General features: G+C 37.5%; 3 protein-coding genes and 1 pseudogene across 3 annotated transcripts; 2 read left to right on the top strand and 2 right to left on the bottom strand.

Moving 5' to 3' along the window:
- Positions 1 to 2,690: 2,690 nt before the first annotated feature.
- On the top strand, positions 2,691 to 5,397 carry LOC117624376 (60S ribosomal protein L23). The gene is made up of 4 exons (XM_034355580.1): positions 2,691 to 2,809; positions 3,313 to 3,597; positions 4,949 to 4,990; positions 5,101 to 5,397. The coding sequence occupies exons 1-4, from the start codon at positions 2,797 to 2,799 to the stop codon at positions 5,181 to 5,183; spliced, it is 423 nt and encodes a 140-aa protein (XP_034211471.1). The 5' UTR covers positions 2,691 to 2,796; the 3' UTR covers positions 5,184 to 5,397.
- A 110-nt stretch (positions 5,398 to 5,507) lies between these two features.
- On the top strand, positions 5,508 to 6,868 carry LOC117624367 (annotated as a pseudogene).
- Positions 6,869 to 7,069: 201 nt separating this feature from the next.
- Positions 7,070 to 9,421, bottom strand: LOC117615023 (peroxygenase-like). Its single transcript, XM_034343985.1, has 6 exons — positions 9,177 to 9,421; positions 8,515 to 8,664; positions 8,311 to 8,396; positions 7,706 to 7,800; positions 7,484 to 7,609; positions 7,070 to 7,385 (listed from the first exon to the last, which is right to left on the bottom strand). Exons 1-6 carry the CDS (start codon positions 9,283 to 9,285, stop codon positions 7,232 to 7,234), a joined length of 720 nt encoding a protein of 239 aa, XP_034199876.1. The 5' UTR covers positions 9,286 to 9,421; the 3' UTR covers positions 7,070 to 7,231.
- Positions 9,422 to 12,759: 3,338 nt separating this feature from the next.
- Positions 12,760 to 16,259, bottom strand: LOC117615714 (putative disease resistance protein At1g50180). The gene is made up of 2 exons (XM_034344851.1): positions 15,066 to 16,259; positions 12,760 to 14,519 (listed from the first exon to the last, which is right to left on the bottom strand). Exons 1-2 carry the CDS (start codon positions 16,114 to 16,116, stop codon positions 12,760 to 12,762), a joined length of 2,811 nt encoding a protein of 936 aa, XP_034200742.1. The 5' UTR covers positions 16,117 to 16,259.
- Positions 16,260 to 16,330: the final 71 nt, after the last annotated feature.

The following is a 16,330-nucleotide window of genomic DNA, read 5'->3' as shown; positions in this document are numbered from 1 at the left end:
TAGCTTCTCAATCCTCAGCTTGGATGCAAGCTATGTGCGAAGAGATTGCTGCTTTAGATATGCAAGGTACTTGAATTTTGGTTCCCAAACCACCTCACAAGAATATAGTTGGTAGTAAGTGGGTTTATAAAATCAAAAAGCACTCCGATGGTACTATTTCTAGATATAAGGCTCGGTTGGTGCCATATGTGTGTCAATTGAAGAAGTCTCTTTATGGTCTTAAGCAAGCTCCAAGATCTTGGAATGCCAAGTTCACAGGATATCTACCATCTATTGGTTTTAAATCCTCTCATTCTGACCCGAGCTTGTTTATTAAGCATATTAGATCAGATATTGTGATTCTTTTATTGTATGTTGATGATATCATCCTTATCGGTTCTGCTTCTAATTGTATTCAAGAGGTAATTGATGATCTTAGAGCTGTTTTTGAAATGAAAGACATGGGTCAATTGACATACTTTCTAGGTTTACAAATTGCTTATAATACAAATGACTGTATATTTGTTAGTCAACAGAAGCATGCTCAAGATCTTCTTCAAAAAGCAGGAATGACTACTTACAGACCTTGCTATACTCCTTGTAAGCCACACAGTCAAGTATTGAAATATGAAGGTGTTCCTTTATCAGATCCTTCTCTATACAGAAGTATCGTTGGAGTGTTACAATATCTGACTTTTACTCGACCAAATTTATCATATGCTGTTAATAGTGTATGTCAGTACATGACTACTCCTTCAGACTTGCATTGGTTATTGGTGAAGAGAATTCTTAGATACATTCAGGGTACATCGGATTATGGACTTAAGTTTGCTAATGGTCCTTGGCAGTTGACTGCTTACAGTGATGCAGACTGGGCTGGATATGTTAATACAAAAAGATCAACTACAGGATTTGTGGTGTTTCTAGGTCCTAATGCAATTTCATGGCGGTCAAAGAAGCAACCATATGTTTCTCAAAGTTCCACAAAAGCTGAATATCGAGCATTAGCTCATACCTCAACTGATATATCATGGATACGGCATGTGCTACAAGATTTAAAGATGTTTTTACCTCAGCAGCCTATACTTCATTGTGACAATTTTATCAGCTCTTGCATTGAGCTCTAATCCTGTGTACCATTCAAGAATAAAACACTTGGATGTCAACTATCACTTTGTTAGAGAAAGAGTTCAAAAAGGAGATTTACTGGTTCATTATATACCAACTGAAGACCAAATCGCAGGTGTCTTCACTAAGGGGCTACATGGTTCAATCTTTGTCAAGCATTGTATCTCTCTAAAGTTGTGCACCCTAGCTAGGTTTGAGGGGGAATAAGCAGAATAAGAGCAGTTCCAGCGGGCAACCCCTTGCCCGGGCAAGGGGAGGCCTGGGCCCAAAAAGTGTTTCCAGCGGGCAAATGCAGCCAGGGCAGTTGGTGCTTGGTGGGCTGGCTCAAAGGCAAGAATAGCCTGGGCCGTTGCCTGGGTTTGTTGATGTCAGCAGCAAAATTTTTTTAAAAAAAACAAAAACAAAAAAAAAAAAACCCAAAAAGCGTTTCCAGCAGGCAAATGCAGCCAGGGCAGTTGGTGGGCTGGCCCAAAGGCAAGAATAGCCCGAGATGTTGCCTGAGTTTGTTGATGTCAGCAACGAAATTTTTAACAAAAAAATCGAAAAAAAAAACTAAAAATTTCAGAAAATTTTAAAATAAATACTTAGTCATATTCTTCACTTCCCATACCAAAACTCTATACAAATTCATCTTCTCATATCTCATGTGAATAGTAGTTGCCCTTCGGTTGCCATGACAATGAGTGGAAACACAACAAGTCTTTTGCAAGAGCTATCACTATTCACATGAATAGTAAACAGCCCTTGCCTTGCACTTGCCATTTGCCATGACAAATGGGTAGAAGTGCTCTAATGATTGTGTATGTATAGTCAGCAGTTTCACAAGGTTGTCACGTGATAGCTGTTAAACTTGTTAGAAAACTGTTAGGGGTGATTGTTAGTTTGTTAGATGGCTTAATCTCTAAGCAAGTATTATATAAATATACTATTGTATTATGATGTAATTCATTCTTAATATACATAAATTAGAATATTCATCTTCTTCCTCTTTCTCTATGTTGTTTTTTTTTCTGTCTCTGTGATTTCTTTGTTATGTTATCAATGTGTTGTTGACCACACGAGAAAATGGAAGCTAGTTTTGTCACTTATCTTCACAAGAATCTGTGCGTCTTCCATAAATATGTTAAACATAATTTTTTTTTTTAAAAAGAAAGATAACCGTTTGAAGTCAAGTAATTATTCTGCATTCTCCTCATATATGTTTCTTTCAATTTTTTATTTATTTTTAAATACAAACTATAGTCTAACCTACACTCAATTAATCTACTTTACGTGGAGATGAAACTTGGACGCCAATGGTGGGTCTCACTTCCCTCATCTGAAAAAAAAAAAGAAAAAAAAAACTGGCTTAGTTCACGTCTGTACAGTTGTCGAATTAATTGTGAAGCATCAGTAATAATTTGTTTGGTTTTACTGCTTATCCTGGTAAAAATTAGAATAGGCCTCTGCCACCCCAAAAATAAAAAAGAATGCTGGGGCCCCCTCTAGAGACTACAGAGCAAGGAGAAAGCCAAGGCCCAGTACTAAGCTTTTAAAAGGCCCAGGACTTACTCGGTATTTTCATCAAAGAATTTGGAGTGAATTGTAATTTTTGAAATTGTAACCTGGCTGAAAACCCTACGCGGCCCTCTATATATTCAAGTCCAAAACCCTAATCGCTCTCTCAGTCTCGTTTCAGCAGCAGCCGAAATGTCGAAGCGAGGTCAGCTCGCCTCCTTAGCTCTCTTCCTTTGTTTCTTCTTTGCCTATGTTTCTGCTTAATTCTCTGTTTGTCTCTCATGAAAATGTAGCCCAAGCATGCTAATCAACACCGTAGATTACCAGTATTGTTTATCATGTGTTAAATCTGCTTTGGAGTTTTTGAGTTCTTTCCCCACTGAGCTGTCGTAGGGAAAAAAATGAAAGGGGTTTTAGTGTTACATTGATTTGATTCAGCAGTTTCTATGTTTACCTTCGTTTTTATCAATCAGAAATTTGTTACGAAAATTTTAATAATATTTCAGTGAATCATGTATTTCAAGGATTGCGATGTGGGTTTGTTCGGTTGATAAGAAACCTTTGTAGAACCCTAGAAATTATGTTTTTCAATCTTTGATACTCCGCAGATGTATCGATCTATGCTGTTTCATTTTTCCAAAAGAAATTAAATTGACCCTTTTTTGGTATATAGTATCCTATGATTCTGATGTTGATCTTCTTGTTTAGGGCGTGGAGGATCCGCTGGTAACAAGTTTAGGATGTCACTGGGTCTTCCAGTGGCAGCCACAGTGAACTGTGCCGATAACACCGGTGCTAAGAACCTTTACATCATATCCGTCAAGGGTATCAAGGGTCGTCTTAACAGATTGCCATCTGCTTGTGTTGGTGACATGGTTATGGCCACTGTCAAGAAGGGGAAGCCTGACCTCAGGAAGAAGGTCCTGCCTGCAGTCATTGTGAGGCAGCGCAAGCCATGGCGCCGAAAGGATGGGGTCTTCATGTACTTTGAAGGTCAATATCATTTTTGTTGAATTGAATTTCTCTGATTATTACTAATTGGTAGTGCAGTGTAATTGTACTGTATTTTCTGCTCCTTGGATTAAATGATAGGATAGGTCTCTTTTGTATGCACTGCACTATTAAGTTCGCATTATACACAAAAATCTGCTGTGGTGTTGAGTTTATTGTGTTCATATTGTTGGTTTCCCCTTTAAAAATGGAGGTGGGTTTGGCTAAATCTTTTATTTATAAGTATTATTTGTTAATTGTTAATGCTTTATTTTTTTTAATCTGAAATCTTTGCTTGTTGATTGTGATTTTGGTGATTTAAACGGCATGAGAAAAAAAGGATGCTGGTTAAGCAGGGTCATGATGTGCACATAACTCCATTGGTGGATTTATGTGTGTATTATGATTTGATGCTTTCTGAAACCAGCTACATTAATGGAACCAACCTGTCGAATAATATTCGAGTGGGTTCTCTTCTGTATGGAATCTTCTCTTTCGCCATTCGATACATGTCCTTTTCCTGTGTCATTTTTTCCTACTGTAGATATGTTTCCCCAGTGTTGTCCAATAATTTGCATATTCTATGTGTTGCATGTGTAGTCTAGAGTTATTCTCTCTCAGTTTCTCTACTCCTTTCATGCCGTGCAATGTTTGATTGCCTTTCTTACCTGAACTGCTGTACCCCTCTATCTAGATCTCCTATAGTCATCCTGTCAGAAAATGTGTCCGATAACCAGACAGAAGTCAAGTGTCCTCTTTATCTGGTAGTTGATGCTGTTACACGTCTGGAAAATCAATAGTCCCCATCGTTACAGGCGTGCTTGCATTTATGCTCACATCTGCTCCATTTGGGCACTACATATTTGTTTTGGCATTGAATTGGGATCATGTTTGTATGATTTGACTTGTTTTTTTAAATTTATTGATTCATCTCTACATTTTGTAATGTGTGCTGCTTCTACTGCTTTTATTTTTTGTGTTCCCATATCAAGATAAAACTAGCTATATCGTAACCAGACAGAAGTCAAGTGTCCTCTTTTTCTTGTGGTTGATGCTGTTACAAGTCTGGAAAATCGATAGTGCCCATCGTTACAGGTGTACCGTAGCTTTACATGCTCACATCTGTTACATCTGGTCCCTACATATTAAAGTGAACGTGCATCTTGTTTATTCGATTTACAATTTGATTTTTGTAACATTCTCTCTTGGTTTTTTTTTATCTCCAGATGAGTTGGTTTCTTTGTATTTGGTTAGCGGCTGAGCATTTTTATGGACTGGCACTCCATATTCTTTATTGCATGCATTTCACTGTTTTCACTGTATCTTATCTATCCTTTTTTAAAAAAATTTGCAGATAATGCTGGTGTTATTGTGAATCCAAAGGGTGAAATGAAAGGTACAGCTCTTATTTCCTTAGTTGAGGATTATGCAACATTTTCATCATTCTTTTCGTTATAATAAGTTGTTGGGTCAGCTGCACTAATTGGCTGCTCTCTGTTTGTTTAGGTTCTGCCATTACTGGTCCAATCGGAAAGGAGTGTGCTGATCTTTGGCCAAGGATTGCAAGTGCTGCTAACGCCATCGTCTGAGTGTTACTTTCTCAGAGCTCTATGCATAGGACTGAACTTATATGTGTTATCCTTGTTTTTGATATTAGAAGCAGGTCGCTCCTGGAATTTGACTAAATTTTTGTTTCTTGTTATTGTGGTGTTGTGCAAACTGCAGCGAATTTTGTTTGGATCTGGATATTACTATCATGTTTTATTTTAGAATTTAGAAATTGCTATGTGCCTCTTGAAGATATCCATGTTGATTCAATAAGCTTCAGTTTCCAATCGTTCTTTTTGCCCTCCAAATTCACTTGGCAATCAAAATTTCTTCCCTAAATGATGCGTTCCTACTTTTACTGTCCTGATTTGGTGTGGCATTTTCGAATAATTTACAAGTCGTTTGTTATAACGTACACAAATCCTGCCAAAGAATGCATTAACAAAAGGGCAAAAGCAAGTCGGTGCATCTAGTTTTGCCACCCTGGTCAGTATGTGGCGACGAAATCGCAATAATGCATGTGGCGACGAAATAGTAATGTCCTGGCGAAATTGATCATCAGGCATTTGCCACCCTGGCCGGTATGCGAATTGATCATAAAACAACTTAGTTCCATTGCTCCATTTCTCTAACAAGACCTACTTGAAATCCACCTCCCTCTCTTCTTTGTGTCTTACACCAAAGTCATTGTTTGCGAGGAGAACAATGAGCAGAAATCTAAGCGTGTTGTTAGGTTGGTTGAGTCTTATTATTTCTGTAGCAGTAGCAGGGCCAGAATGGAACATTTTGAGTCACAGAACCAAAGATGGACTGAGCATTAGCTTGAGAAACTACTGCGAGAGTTGGAGGATGAATGTCGAGCTGCACAACATCAGAGAGTTCCAAGTCGTGCCCGAAGAATGCGTCGGCTACATTGGAAAATATGTTACTTCAACTCAGTACAAGGTGGACTCAGAGGGCGATTGAGGAAGCTATTGTGTATCTGAGCACCAGCTGCAATTTGGAGAAAGATGGTAAAGATGCATGGATTTTCGACATCGACGATACGCTTCTTTCCACCGTGCCTTACTACAAGAAGCAACATTTCGGGTAAGCCTTTTGATATGTTATTCAAAACAAGCAATCAGATCACATATAAAATGTTTATGGTGGAGATTTACATAACCCATTGTGGAGGATTGAACAAAATTGTTGCAATTATTTTTTGAAAAAAAATTGGAAATAGGGGTGAGAAGTTGAACCTGACTTCTCTGGAGGAATGGATGAGCCAGGGCAAGGCACCTGCTCTGGAAAACTCACTCAAACTCTTCAATGAGATGAAAGCCAGAGGGCTGCAGATCATTTTGGTTTCTTCAAGGAGGGAGCATCTCAGATCAGCCACAATTGACAACCTTGTCGATGTTGGCTACTATGGATGGACAAGTCTCATATTGAGGTCTCTCTCTCTCTCTCTCTCTCATAAATTAATTAATTTGTTTCACTTGAATATTTGGAAAATTGCATTTGTTGTTGCAGGGGTCCTGATGATGAATTGATGGGGGTGCAAAATTACAAGACTGAAGTGAGAAAACAGTTGATTGGTGAAGGCTACCGCATTTGGGGCATTGTAGGAGATCAATATAGCAGTATTGAGGGGCTTCCAAGGGCCAAAAGAACATTCAAACTTCCAAACCCATTGTACTATGTTTCTTGAACAAAACCCAATATTGTACTTTTCATTCCTTTATTTGAAATTGTTCATCCAATTCAATTGCCTTGAAATGAAGCATTTTATATGAAAAAAAAAAAAAAAAAACCATTTGATGGTTGGTCAACCTTATGTGAGAACAGTGAAGGCCCATCCTTTTTTCTCCTCCCAAAGTTAGGAAAAGGTTAGGGTGAAACTCACACACACGGATACCATGGAATTTGAACTCAGGACCACTTATAAACACACCAAAAACCTGAGCCAATCCGACGAACACGTTGAAGGGCCATCCTTCAATTTATTATAGTTCTTAACATCTCAAACATAAACTAAGATACATACATACATATACATCATATCTTTTGATGCATATAGCTTCCACTGCAAGTAGTGCATTTTGTTCTAGCCTATCTTAGCCATACCAGCCGCATTAATCTTAGCACAATACTCGAACAAGCTTCCGTCAAAGCAGCGCCTAACGGCTTCTTTAGACAGAAGACCATCCTCATCTCTGGCAAGAACATACAGAAGTCCCCATTCCAGCTTACTCGCGATCCTGCAAAAATCATGCTCAAGCGATGGTAAAGTGAAGAACCAAAACTAGTTGATATGGAAATTTTAAGTGAAATGTATTAGGGACCCGAAAAAGGTTACCATCCAAAGAAGTCGAATGACACTCTGTTCCCCTCGGTCATGTCCCAAAGCTCTCCCAGGGTGAACTTGTCTGGCACAGTATTGGCATACTTGCTAAACATGTTCTCAATGCTGACTGGGCTAAACCTGCAAAATGATTTCAGATGAGTCCTAATGATTCATTTCGACCCATCACAACATCAAAGGTTGTTACGGTTTCATGTTTAATTTATATTTACACACCTTCCTTCTGTGTCATATGTTCCAGAATCACTACCGTGCTTTGATTTGTGAATGTTGTAAATGTATACGGGAAGGAAAGGAGAAGGAATCCACCCCTGTGAAAAATTGGAAATTCGAGAATTACAAATGCAACTTCATTATGTCAGACTTTGACAGACCAACTTCCACACAACGTGGTCAGCTAAATGAGAAATCGCATTACCTAAGTAAGCACACAAGAAACTGCATTAACTAAGCGCATGATATAGCAGTTAATATGTACTTTTTCCATCAGTTACTTATAGCCAACTTTAATTAACATGAACATCATGTGGCATGTAGTCCAGAATGTGATATGTCTAACAATACTCAGCTTAGTATCTAAAGGACCGAGGGAAATTACTGTTTGTTACTAATCGCCACATGGTGTTAGTAATCCAAATGTAACAGTATGAGTGTGTGACACGTATAACACGGGCTTATACTTTAGTGTAATTTACTGGTGAATTAGTGACATATACCGTGAAACCGAAATTTTCTTAGGATGCCTATTTCTAGTTAATTAACAACCATTTAAATTCAACCACAGTGGTAGAAAGAAGTGTATCAAACAATTTACAACTTACAGGCAGAGTAGCATAACTCAGAGCCCCATTGATGAGAACAGACAGGACAACGGCAGCGATTAGATTGAAACCAACGGCTCGCAATCCTGATTAAGGGGAAAAGAACAAAAGTACATGGGAACCTAATAAATTCAGTATAAAGGGTGCTTGTTGAGGTTGAACAAATAAGTTGAAGCCAGAAAGCAGGCACACATGAAGATTTACCAGTAAAAGTTTCCCAAGGGTAGACGATCCCATTGTCGTCCTGGTCGAAAAAAGCTACATGCTGCTGAAGAACACTCATGTCGCGGTGCTGATGGCCCGGTGTTCCTGTTGGATGGTTTGTGTCCGGAGCAACCAATGCTCTCGGCATGTCTGAAATTGGGATATTGTCGAACAAAATACAAAATATATTAGTGCACTTGAACATGTTGTAGTTGCCATTAATTTGTCAAGGAAAGTTTTCCAATAATATAAAACGAAGCAATATCAACTTAAATTAATTAGGTAGCTGGGCTTCAGTTGGGGAGTTGCTCAATCTAGAGATAGAAACTAAAATCAATCTTGTTAATTTGAATTTTAGTTTAAAGAAACTTTCATTATGTAGATTTATCTCAAGGAATGGATGAGGATCTCTGGAAAAGAAAAACAGAACTAAAGCAGTGTCATAAACCACATGATTTTGATTCATATAATCCTAGACTATGTGTCAAATTATTATAGTGCCCCATGATAAATTAATCCTTCCATTAAAAACAAACTTGCCAAATAGGTATCACTTCGGATTTTCTTGAAGATCTTGTTAGAGAATAGTGGAAGAAGAAGAAAAACCCTAACGTTTATACAGAAACACAGAGAGAGAGAGAGAGAGAGATGAATGAACTTACATGGCTTAGGAAGTTTGATTTCCAAGTCACCCCTGACCTTCCTCTCAATAGTGACAGGTGCATACGGAGCTTCTGTTGCCAGTGCTTCACCCTTCATCACAGCAGCCATGATATATGAATATTGAAATTTTTTTTCTTCTTCTTCTGTCTCTATGGCATATGGAGGCACAGAGAAGACTGGCTAGCTCAACTTGCTTTTATAAAGAGCTAGCGGTAGAGGAAGGAGTGAGGTAGAGAGAGAGAGAAAACAGCAAAGGCAAATGAGAAATCTTGAGTATATTGCGTGGCAAGTGATGCAAACAACACCTGATTTTGAAGGGCAAGTTGTGACCAGATGCGAGAAGGGCATGCAGATCTTGTTTGATAGGCATCTTACACTTGGCCACCCTCCTTGTGCTGTATTGTCTGCGATTATTTTATGGTTTGCTTGACTTTCAGCCAGTGGCGGACTCAGAAATTTGTTAGCGGAAGTGCAAAATTAATTAAGTATGAAAAATGATTTTTCTGAATAATCATTTTCTCAAGATAATTTTTGGTGGCTTTTATTCCTTACAAATCAAATAAGAAAACTTGATTTTATGGGATTTTAGTATGAAGTATATATTGACTTAATGAGCCATCATTTTTAGCCTAAATCGTATTTTGCACTAAAACCGATTTTTTATATTTTGATTTGGTAGGAATTTGATTTTCTAGTATTTTTATTTGAATCCAAATGGGGGGTACTTCCTTATTTACATTGTAAACTTAAGTAAATGGAGTAATATAAAAACAAATTAAAGTAAAAGGACAAAGACATTTACTTAAATGTTGAAAATGGAAATAAGGTAATCTATACACCAATTGAGCAAATGGGCAGTTTGAAGCACCTACAATGGTTTTTTGAGCGAAGGGAGGTGCAGCTGCACCTCTTGCGCCTTAATGGATCCGCCTCTGCTTTCAGCTACCAAACTCACACAAATAATAGGTATTTTTGGTAGAAAAATCAACTAAATTTATACCTCAGTTTTAATTTGTCACCTTAAAGAAAAATTTAAGAGAAATGTCATTTTAATTTTTCCAAATTCATCATTTGTCATTTCACTTTAACACCATTCAATTTTCCATCTATTTTAGGGTATTTTAGTCTTTTCATTTTCAAGGAGAAAAAAGAGACCTCTCTCTCTTTCTCCCCCACCCGCCCCCAAATCACATCGCACAGGACCCCCTCCCCCTACTTATCTCTCTCTCTCTCTCTCTCTCTCTCTCTCTCTCTCCATCCACAAATTTTCAATATGCAAAAGAAAAAAATACCAAAAAGAAAAAAAACGAAGAAAAAGGTGAACTCTGTTTACGTGGGCCGATGGAATTTGTGTGTGGAGAGTACGTGGTAGAGAGAGGAGGAGGAAGGGGAAGGGGAAGGGGAAGGGGGTAATGGAGAAAAGAGATGTGAAGAGGGAATGGGGAATGGATTTCAAGGTGGGTGGGGTTGGTCAGAGTCTCTGACGGCGCACATGGGATTGGGGAAGATATTAATTTTTTATAATGAATTTTCCATATTCCAAATACTCTTGAAAATGAAAAGACTAAAATACCTTTTAAAATGGATGGAAAATCAAATGATGTTAAAGTCAGATAACAATCATGGAATTTGAAAAATTAAGGTGACATTTCTCTTAAATTTTTCTTTAAGGTGACAAATTGAAACTGAAATATAAGTTCATGTCACATTTCTACAAAAATAATTAGGCCTAAATTTTACCCCATATAGGTTTGGGGGCGTTATCGAAATGGGCAACAGGATTTCAATTTCAACAATTTGCACCTCAACGTTTTAAGATTTGTTCAATTTACACATTTCATCAATTTAACCGTATGGTACTCTCTTAACTTGATGACGTGGCAAGTGTGGGACCCATCTTTGTGTTGATGTGTCAATAAAAACAATAAAAATTCCTTAAAATAATAAAACACTAATATTCGGGGATCTCCTTACTTTACTTGTCCCTAATTTTAACCCGATATGACGGGGATTTTTGTCAATCAATGGCAGTTCCTGGTGATTGGGTTCTGCCTTATTATTTTCTTCTTCTATTTTTCTGCAAGTTAATCTCCATCGGATGATAGCGGTGGTGGTTTGATTTCTCATTTCTCATCTCTTATCTTTTATTTTCCTTTTATTTTCTGAACCCACAGGATTTTCCCAACTCGATTATAAATATTCCAGTTGAGATCAGGAAAGCAAAAGAATCAAAACCAAGTATAGCCAAAGGGGAAGGTCAGGCAACAAGAAGACGAAGATGATCGTCATGCCTTAATTGATTTTTGTTTCGAGGTTTTCCTTCAATTATGCAGCAAATCCTGTATATCATATGGCACATGGGGCCAAGTTGGGAATGCTAACCGTGAAATAAACAAAGGCATCATGGCATGCCCACAGGCTCAAATATTCATAATTGAAAGCAGACACGAAAGAGGAATACAAATACAATAATTCCAGTTGTGTAATATAAACGTAGTGTTGGACAAACACTAGACCCAAAAGCTTGTAACGAACTTTAAACTACTTGACCACATCTTTGCTCCTCTTGATTTCACAGAGCATTTCTTTCTTCTCCAGCTAAGTTCAGCTTCGCACATGCTCTCTCTGCTGCAGAGCTTCGACATACTTTCTGAATATCAGTTCCTACCTGCAGCAGTTTACTTGTCAAAACTTGCATTCCAAAATGAATATAGTAGTAATATTGTACTACATTTCGTAAATAAAAACACTCATTTCAATCTACTACTCCAAAATGATTACTTGTACGTAATAATTTATCCAGTATGCCAAAAAAGAGAGTATATATTTAAGCCTTGTGTTTTATGTTTTTACTAAAACAACAAGGGATAACTTGTTGTTAACATAATCAACTAGAAAAAAAATCATATTGCTTATGGACTGGAGTTTTCTAATTGTTGTTCGTGTAGCAATGGAAAGATTCTCCATTTCAAAGATTCTGAAATGCACATAAATATTCAACTCTTACTTGACTGACTTCAAAAGGAACATCTAAATATAACGGTGATGTATTTTAACATGCCTTGAAATTATTATAAGATTTTGGAATGTGATAGAATTATCATATTGTGCTCTCGGTGTCGGTGCTTCATTTTATAAGTAATAACATAAGGAAATTTAACCTGTTGGCTTTCAGATTAAAGTTTCTCACAACACAAGCAAAAAAGCAATCAAAATGGACAAAGAAACATATAAGTAATAAAATATTTGGAAACTGGAAAATGACAAGGGTTAGGAGACAGGACTCACAAGCAAAAATAGACGAAGAAAACAAATCAATTATTATTATAAGATATATGGTCTGAAAATAAGGAAATTTAACCTGTTGGCTTTTAAGCTTCTCACTCACAACACAAGTCACAAGCAGAAGCAAAAAGCAATAAAAATGGAGAAAGAAAACGTAGCTAAGCCCATATTCTGTTGGCTTTTCTACTTTAATATTCTCTCGCTGCGTCATTTTTTAACTAATAAACACAAACCAAAACACCCATTTCGCTTTATAAAAAAAAAAAAGAAATTACCTTGCCATCATTGCATCGGGGGTTAATAATAGTGTGGGTCTCCAATTACAAGGGAAGGTACATGTTGAATTTTATAGAAATCCTCTCCATCTTCCTCAATCCGACGGTGGAGTTCTCTACACATCCATCTAATGGTTAATTCCTTGAGATAAATAAGATATCTCAGCCCATTCGGAAGTGTAGTCAATCCCGAGCAAAATTGGATGCACAATTGACAAAGACGAGGCATGGCTCCTTTCTCTACCCTCAGCTCTGTTATTTGGTCCATTCTAGAAACATGAAGAAATTCAAGAGAAGGAAATCCTCCTCTGGAGAAAACCAGTATCTTTGTATTCTCCTCGAAAGGTTTTTCAAAAAGCTTCAAATTTGTTAGGTTTGGCAGCTTCTCTAGTATTCCCATTTGGTCCTCCTTGAGACCACAACTCCATAATACTAACTTGGTGAGGTTTGGATAGTTGTGTAGCTCTTTCGGTAATTCTGCGATTGGCCCATCCAACGTCAATTTGTATATACCCCGACAGCTTGATACTATTTGCATAGCTTGCTCTTCATCGCCATTCGTGTCGTTTTTCACAATTAGAGACCGGATACGGTTAAGTGTGCTGCCTGTAGATTTTAAGATTTCCTCCAGATTTTGCAAAGAGCCTAACACTCTTATTTTCAGTTTTCTAAGATTGGTTAATCTACCAACATCTTTCAAATCACAATACTCACTTGAAAGGTTATATAAAGTCTGTAGATGGCCAAGAGTAGACAGCTCCAGCTTACCCTTTGCTTTGTAAATCCAGGGTAAATATAAATGTCTTAATTGTTTCATCTTCATTATCACATTTGGGATGACCATGACGACATTAACAGAAACACGAAAATCAAGAGTTTGCAAGCATACTAAATTACCTAGGGATGGTGGAAACCTTTTTATTTCGCTCCCCTTCACACTTAGAAACCTTAAGTGTACCATATTTCCAATTTCACTTGGCAACTCTACTTCTACTTCATCAAGACCTTCAACCTTCAAAACTCTAAGCACTTTGAAATCCTTCAACGGAGATAGTAATCCTTTTTCACTTTTTGGAATCCATTCTCTTAGGCCAAAGAATAATAGAGACCTTACGTGACCATTTGTTTCATCTCTTGAAGAAACCAACATATCTGCGTTCTTATCCAAGTAAATTGCAAGTCTTCGAATTTTCCCCAATTGTGTTGCCTTGGCTGCCATAGAAGAAGTACTTTCTTGCAAAGAATATTTAATCTGGAGAAAACTTTCCTCCTTTGCCCTTAACAAACACATGTCTCGTACAAGATCATGGATTCGGCAACCTTTAATTGTCCCAGTTGAACCACTTGTTCCCACTTGAACCAAACACCTTTCTACCAACTCACTTAACCAATCATGTGCTATATCCTCCATTGTTTCCCCCAAACTATGTCTTTGTTGTCTCGAGAAGATAAGACCTTCTGCCACCCATAACTTAGTCAATTCGCTCACAAAAAAATCAGAGTCTTCAGGATAATGACTTAAATATAAAAAACATGGTTTTAAGTAATATGGTAGGTCATCATAACTCAATGCCAACACTTGTGATACACCTTCATATTCTTCTTCATGTCCGATGCCTCTGTTTATGTATTCACGAACATTCTCATACGCTCTCACCCATTCTCTAATGGAGTTTTTTCTGGCTAGAACTCCAGCAAGCACAATAATGGCTAATGGCAAACCTTTACAATGTTGAAGCATCTTCATTCCTAAGTCTTTCTTCTTTGTGTACATTCCCAAGTCTGAAAAATAGGCAAAGAAAAAAAAAATCAAACACGAACTTGTAGTATGAGCAGTCTCAGTGGATATTCCTTGCTCGAATGATTTAAAATTAAAATTGTGAAATCCCGAAATTTATTCATAACCTTTATCTTATTATAAGTTTGGATTTGCTAATTAATACATGCCAAATGGAGAACATTTAAAAGTTAAATCTGCACCAACACAGAAAATGTATGGGATATCGTTGGATGGAAGAGAAGGTTGGGAGAAAATTTTGAATTAGCTAGCATTGTCCTGATTATTATTTGCTATTGCATAAGATAAATTACCATCCATCTTGCTACCTAACAAATGAGTGACCCCCAAAAAAAAAAAAAAAACGAATGTCTAACCAAGTAAGGCAGTCAATAAAATTGCTACATGTTCGACAATATTCAAAAAATTTAACAATGACTGAAAAAAGAAAAAACACTACATAAGTTGTGTCATATGCAATGTAATGGTTTCTATGTGGCTTGCTATATAACTAAGAACCTGGAAAAGAAAAGAGTAAGGGTGAGAAATACCGATATCAGCCCTTCCAGATATTGCTATCTTCTCAAATAGTTCCCAGCTCTCATTCTCATTTAGTGCCTTGAGTTCGTGGAGAAAAGCATTTCTATTTAGGGGCAAAGCTACTGCTTTATTGCGTGTAGTAAGCAATATTGTGCTCTCTGTTTCCACATTTGGAAATGCAGCCTTCAAAAGATTCCATGTCTCGATTCTCCATATGTCATCAAGGATCACCAAACATTTCATTTTTTGCAAAACACGGAAAAGCTTCTTTGCTATTTTATCTTCTGTCATGTCCTTCATTTCTTGTTTTTGTTCCTTGGTAGCAGAAATGACTTCAAATAAAATTCCCTCCCAAACATTTCTTACTTGGTAACGTTGAGATACACAGACCCAAGCAAAACTATGAAAATGCTGCCTTACTTTTTTGTGATGATAAACCTTTCTTGCAAGGGTGGTCTTCCCTAAACCGCCCATCCCCCAAATAGATACAACTTGATGACGATTTTCATCTTTCACCAAATGCATAACCAATTCTTCAACGTTGGACTCTAACCCAACAACATCACGTTCAACAACATGAGAATAACTTCTCCTTAGCCTCTCATGCAATTGCAAGGAAGATTCACCACCACCGCTGTCCCTGTCCCTTATTTCCTTTATGTTATAACTCTGCAAATTCGATCTCAACGCAGAAATTTTAGTAGTGATATTCTCAATTTCTGCCCCAATCCTGTGAACATCAACCCCTTCCTTGAAGATGCAGGCAAATCTTTTGAGAACATTCTTGAGGCCTCTTTTCTTCTTCTTGGAATCCACTTTAAAGCCATAAGTTTCAATAATATCTTCCAAATCATAAGCCGCATCTCTAATTTTGGCAACACAAATACGGACTCCTGTATCTTGTCCTTGTCTTGCATCTGCATCTTTGAGGAATCCCTGCATGAATTCTAGCTCAGTTTGTGCAGCTTCAACTTGACGGCTGACTCCAGACAAGAACTTGGCTTCCTGAATGGTGAAGTCTCTGACACTTTCGAGCACAAAGGAAACAACTGCCTCAGCCATGCTCTCTACTGCTTACTCTCTCTTCGGCAAAACGAAAACAAGTAAACCAGATCTAGTTTTTAGATTGATTGATGAGAATATCTCTTTGTCGGTAGAGCAATTTCTTTCTGTCTATGTATGAAGTCCAATTCCACCCAACAAAAAGTAGTAAACTTCGGCGTTTTCGTTCTTTCTGACCACCTTCCCTTAATTATATATTTGTTCCAACTTTTTG

The sequence above is a fragment of the Prunus dulcis genome, chromosome 1 (assembly GCF_902201215.1).
Source record: "Prunus dulcis chromosome 1, ALMONDv2, whole genome shotgun sequence".
In the NCBI taxonomy this organism is placed as follows: domain Eukaryota; kingdom Viridiplantae; phylum Streptophyta; class Magnoliopsida; order Rosales; family Rosaceae; genus Prunus; species Prunus dulcis.
This window is presented reverse-complemented; position numbering and strand designations above follow the sequence as displayed.